Source organism: Saccoglossus kowalevskii, chromosome 9 (genome assembly GCF_978046115.1).
Source record: "Saccoglossus kowalevskii chromosome 9, keSacKowa6.1, whole genome shotgun sequence".
Classification (NCBI taxonomy): Eukaryota; Metazoa; Hemichordata; class Enteropneusta; family Harrimaniidae; genus Saccoglossus; species Saccoglossus kowalevskii.
The window spans coordinates 20,762,814-20,768,327 of record NC_140649.1 but is presented as its reverse complement, the minus strand read 5'-3'; the positions used below and the strand labels follow the sequence as shown (position 1 = coordinate 20,768,327).

Here is a 5,514-nt window from a genome sequence, read left to right as displayed (position 1 = left end):
TACATACAGTCATTGAGGTTGCTCTGCATCTAGTGACAATGCACGATCTCAAGTTTTTTGAAGTACTGGTAGACAAGTTTTCAGAGGGGTAGATCCCCAAACTTGGTGACTCCTCATATTTCCCAAGGATACACTGTATATTAAGGCACGTAAATCAATATTAATTTACAATGTCAACATCGCGAAGCTATTTAAATTGGTTGTACTATTACGATAATACTTCCCTTCAGTGTAATGTCTCATATTAAACACACACTCACATATCCAATAATTACATAATGCATTTCCCTGTAACCGCATTTTATTAGCACTAAATGTACACTGTATATATGACGTGTATTACACCTAATTTAAACAAAATACCCGTCACCATTGTTGAATATGTCATTGTAGATTTTCTCAACATCAACATCAACGTCCTCGGATTATATACTGCAACTAAGGAATGAACACAAAGTAAATTGTCATTGTTTGTAGACATGAGATTGCCAAAAAAGGAACACACAGTCTTGTGTTACGTACTGGAAGTCGTCAAACCTCTTCTTCTTGATATTTATTGATATGCCGATTATATCAATCATAATTGTGAATAGTAATTTGTGAAAAGTACTTGGTACAGTAACTGTTAAATATCGGAACTCTAGTGCAATTAGTACATACACAAAACACTCAAATTATCGGGAAATTGCATTTCATTTGAGTAATGCAATGTAGCTCCTCTAAGACGTTGTTTTGTTTTGTTTCTTGTGAAACGTTTACACTATGTTAGTGTCTTGAGCATATACACAAAAGGCGTATGGTATTGTTGGTTGCATTTATTGTTCGTTGTGTAGCAGTATGTCAGAAAAGGTGTAAGCCAAGTATAACTGTTTTTTTCATATTATTTTCAATTCATTTTCAATTGCATAGATCTACATTTTAAACAGTGTAAGCCACTAATGTATAATTATAAAGAAAGCAATACAAAAATAATTGTTGGGCCCGATTCCTCACGAATCTGCATCTATATTTCAACAAGTAAATATAGTAATGTTTACCTTCCTGGAACAATCCACTTGTTCCCAAATTCATCAGACTCAGTGACTAATTTCAGTTTCCCATCAGGCATCGGTATCTGCATATCATTAGATGGGTTCCCGTCAGCGTTTCCCATCAAGCCACACACTTTTCCGAACATGGCTTGGTTTAGAACAGGAGCAACGCGTCCTTTGCCGTTCCATGTCAATGTAAATGTTGAATCCAGTTTTGCTCTTACGTATCCTGCATTATCTCGTGTCACTGTAAGATTTCCGAGTATCAGTGGAGTCAGTAGATTATGGATTTTGCCATTTATCTAGAAAGTATATTAAAAATATAAATGAATATATGTTACTGGTTGACGCTGAATTGTAATGTATCACAAAACTAGACTAGGCTATGTGCAATCCACAAACTATTTATTAAATAATAAACTATAGAAATTCGGGTATACGTTGAATTATTGCGACGTATCCGTATATGTATCTGTCGGAAGAAAAACGTTCTTCATAATGACGTATGATATTTTATAATTGACAGCAATATGTAACATTAATAACAGTTTCTAGTAATGAATAAGGTTCCTCTGCTGTTTCTAAAAAGCATTGTTTGAGAGTGGAAACAAATAGAATTCGAAAAAAAATGTCATTGTAAGGAAATGACAAAGTTACTATCGATCGCACTGCCAATGTGACAGCAAAAACACTTTTGCAAATTAATTTATATTTATTGACAATATTATCATTAAGAATAAAACTGCAATGATTTGGGCTAGCTTAGTGAGCTGGTGGTAAAATTACATAAGATTGTAACAGCGCTATTGAAATATTGTTTGCCACTGCTTAGAGTTGCAATTAATTAAGCAATCATGATGTTATCTAATTGGTGGACACGGCTCAGCCATGATAGAAGTAACTAAACTATATGTCTAACAAGTGAACACAACAATGGAGAGGACTGAAATCTACTCACGTAAAGCCTGTCTTCAATCAAGGTAACACGGTTCCCATTAAGAACAATCGAAACTTCAGTGACCACCATTTTCATTGCTTCCTTCAAATAATGATGTCGGGTCAAAACAGTGAATGATGGACGAGGCACACACTCTTGAAAGAATACGTACTCGCAATCACTGTGACCATTATACATGAAATGAAAGCCGTCGAATGTACGGAATTGTGGGTCGCCGTGTCCATTAGGAATTGGTGTTGCTGGGGGTGGTTTTATTGCTGTAATAGAGAATTGTTTTTATTGCCTGGTTTAAGTAATATTTTAATAATTAAGTAATAATTCGAGATTCTAGCAAACAATCTTCGAGGTGGAATAGGCGCGTCATAGAAATTTTCATCTGAGATCAAAAAGATAAATTAAATACTGTTGACAAACTGATTTGTACTTGTTACAAACATTGTTCAACGTAATTTTGTTGTCATAATGACAATATTTTTAACACAGAGCTCTGTAATTCTAGATAAATCTTTAGATTTGTATTATCTTAAATACTATTACGTTTGCAACATTTGCATAGCCATGGTAGTGGACAGGTTGCCCAATTTCCTAAGCGCTCCTTTTCGCCACATTTCAACAATCTACATGTCCCTCCATATTTTTCACATTCGGTGTCTGTAATTTATAAATAACATTGTTAGTTGGGCAATAACATCTTTTCTAGATTTTATGTGCACTCTCTTCTATTACGTCAGCGAATTGTGTGACGTGTGCTTAGCCGGATCGTGTGGGCATTACGACAAGGACTACACATTCGGGATTTTGCAGAACGTGTACGGCATATCAACAACATATCATACGTGGAGATTATTGGGTTATATTTAGCAAAAACATGATAACTAGGTTTGTTAAAATGATATAATCAATACTTACGACAAAACCATTTACATATATTAAAACCCAATTTTTGCTTGATTTCCAAATCTGAAACAAATAAATTCACCAGCTGAAAGGATGAATTGTCACAAAAAAACGACAGTTTCAGGTTTTATTTTCATATTTGGTGTCATTATAAGTTAATGTTATGGGTGATTTTTTTTACGTTTTGCACAGTCCTAATCAATGCCACTAAAAGGTTTAATCTGATAACCACTGTATGAAATAAGTGACATTAGCTTACCGTCATTAACAGCACACGACTTGCAGCCCAATCTGTCGGTTGAGGTACCACATGGTAAGACACCAATATCGTAGTCACATATTTCTGTTTCGCCAGCTTGACACGAGGCTCGGCACATCGAAGCAACAGGAGTGTCGGCTTCAGTCATGACTTTGGCAGCATATTCATTTGCTACAATGTGAAACATGTACACGTATAAATACATACAGAAGATAGACAAATTAAACAATCACGTTAAGACAGAAAACATATTTGCCATACTTACCAGGACAAGCTGACTCAGCACCTGAAAACATAATAGAAGAGTACGTAAAAATTACATTGAAAAATACATATATATCCATACAAATATTGCATACAGGAATGTGCTCATTTTAATCGTTTAAAAAACGAATGTATGGGTGAATGCTGGCGCGGCCTCGTGATCATGTGGGCGACAAATATATAAATTCTATACACATATTCATGCAAATATATCAGGAAAACGGTCGTCGGTTACTAGTAAGATAACATATAGAATCATTCACGATAGAGCTATAACACTTGATTAAAAAAATGACTTTTTTGGCCCATGATAGACCGTATATGTTGTACTCTGTGCCAAGGATGTCGCAGAAAAAACACTACCTTTTTGTTAGGAAACCTTGATTACATGTATACATCTGTATAACACTATTCCTTTCAGAAAAGAATTTCACAATCTCGTAAATTATGAACTAATGCACCCATACACATATCGTGTGAGTATTCTGCTATTTTATGTTATGTTATTTACATTGACGTAAATAATAATTTTGAAGTTTCTTCTACCTTAAACTGTTACACATAACATACTATGTACATAATTAGTATTCATATCACATGCAGATGAACAAAATGTGTAACTCACGAGTTTGTTTGGGGAAAACCCATTTAGAAAGCCCATTCTGTACAAACAAAAATATGGATGAAATTATAATGATATATTGAAAGTATTCATAGTTTGCTGTATTTCTATGACGACATTATTCCAATGAATGAGTTCGAATGGAAATAATGAAATTACCTCACTGCACGTTGTCAGCGTCAATGAAGTGGCGACTAACAGGCATCGTACTACAAAAATTGACATCCTGAAAATGGAATCAAATAGAATCAAAATGTAGTTTATTTATTGTATATGGCATGCCAAATCAATTGCAAAATGTGGTAGTTTCACTAAAATTTAAAATATCATGAATACTCGCCGAGGGTAGTGAATTCCGCAATAATGAGGTATTCCGTTTCAGCATTCCGAATTGTAGACAATCGGCACAGGCGTAGAAATGGTCTTTCACTACATCTTTGGCATTCATGGTAGTGATGTCATTGGCAACAAATTAAATGTTCCTCGAACGATATGTAATTTTGTCTATATTTTTTTTAAAACTGAGTTCATATCAAAACAGTATTTTGTTCATAAAGGGAAATAAAAATGCATTGTACACAGTATGTCTGTATAAGTAGTACATAAAGACATAGCAAACATATGACGAAAAGAAATACATTTAATATGTCTTAGTACATAAAGACATAGCAAACATATGACGAAATGAAATACATTTTATATGTCTTATTGAGTTATTGATTTACTAGACAGTGAAATACATAAAGGCATTACAGAAAGATTATTGATGATTTGCTGTCAGAGTGTTGAGAAGTTATGCGTGGATGACTGAATGCAATCAAATCGATCATGTGTAGACGCATATTTTGTCTCGTTTACAACAATATGGGGTTAGTAATGAACTGTCGAATTTTTCAAAGTGGCTCTACCATATCAACCAATAATTGTCAACAACAATTCATTTCTCACGACAGGGAAAACTGCATATATTATATTTTAAAAACAGACATATAAACACTGTACTTAAATTGCAAGTGAAATTACATACCTGTGAATGAATACAGTGGTCAAGCTTCCTTTGCACAATTGCACGGTGTACAAATTATGAAAATATGTATGGTTCTAGTACATTTTATAGATATGTGGGTGCTTGACGTAATCCGGAATAGAGTGAACGTCTGTGTATCATTAAATTGAATAATCAAAGCAGAATGGAACAACGCGTGCTATTGCATAAAACACGACTTGTTGTGTGGATTAAATTCGTCAGTTATCTCCGGGCGAACTTTTGATGACTTTATGGAAAGACTTATAGTTGTATTCCGATTACCATACATAGACGCATGATGAAATCAAAAAGGAATGCGTGTATCATATTTGTATTTTGATGTCGGTATGAACTAATTAATCACAATAGGATAGCGATGTGCGTGTTAGCTGGTCAGTTACCTCAGATGTACCTTTGATGACGTGTCATGTTACAGTGTATATGTTTTGAATCCAG

The 5,514-nt window shown here is 34.3% G+C and overlaps 1 protein-coding gene across 1 annotated transcript; it reads right to left on the bottom strand.

Annotated features, from left to right (window-relative positions):
• Positions 1 to 283: 283 nt before the first annotated feature.
• LOC102801692 (kielin/chordin-like protein) lies at positions 284 to 5,169 on the bottom strand. The gene is made up of 10 exons (XM_006812578.3): positions 5,059 to 5,169; positions 4,191 to 4,257; positions 4,035 to 4,071; positions 3,411 to 3,431; positions 3,146 to 3,316; positions 2,899 to 2,949; positions 2,527 to 2,640; positions 1,990 to 2,246; positions 1,038 to 1,333; positions 284 to 438 (listed from the first exon to the last, which is right to left on the bottom strand). The coding sequence occupies exons 2-10, from the start codon at positions 4,254 to 4,256 to the stop codon at positions 426 to 428; spliced, it is 1,026 nt and encodes a 341-aa protein (XP_006812641.1). The 5' UTR covers position 4,257; positions 5,059 to 5,169; the 3' UTR covers positions 284 to 425.
• Between the last annotated feature and the right edge of the window lie 345 nt (positions 5,170 to 5,514).

Excerpts from the sequence above, each read along its gene's own strand:
- LOC102801692 (XM_006812578.3), bottom strand. The coding sequence starts at position 4,256 with ATGTCAATTTTTGTAGTACGATGCCTGTTAGTCGCCACTTCATTGACG. Across the intron at positions 3,432-4,034 it reads GGTTTTCCCCAAACAAACTC|GTGCTGAGTCAGCTTGTCCT; the intron begins GTGAGTTACACA and ends TTATGTTTTCAG. Across the intron at positions 2,950-3,145 it reads GTCGTGTGCTGTTAATGACG|ATTTGGAAATCAAGCAAAAA; the intron begins GTAAGCTAATGT and ends TATTTGTTTCAG.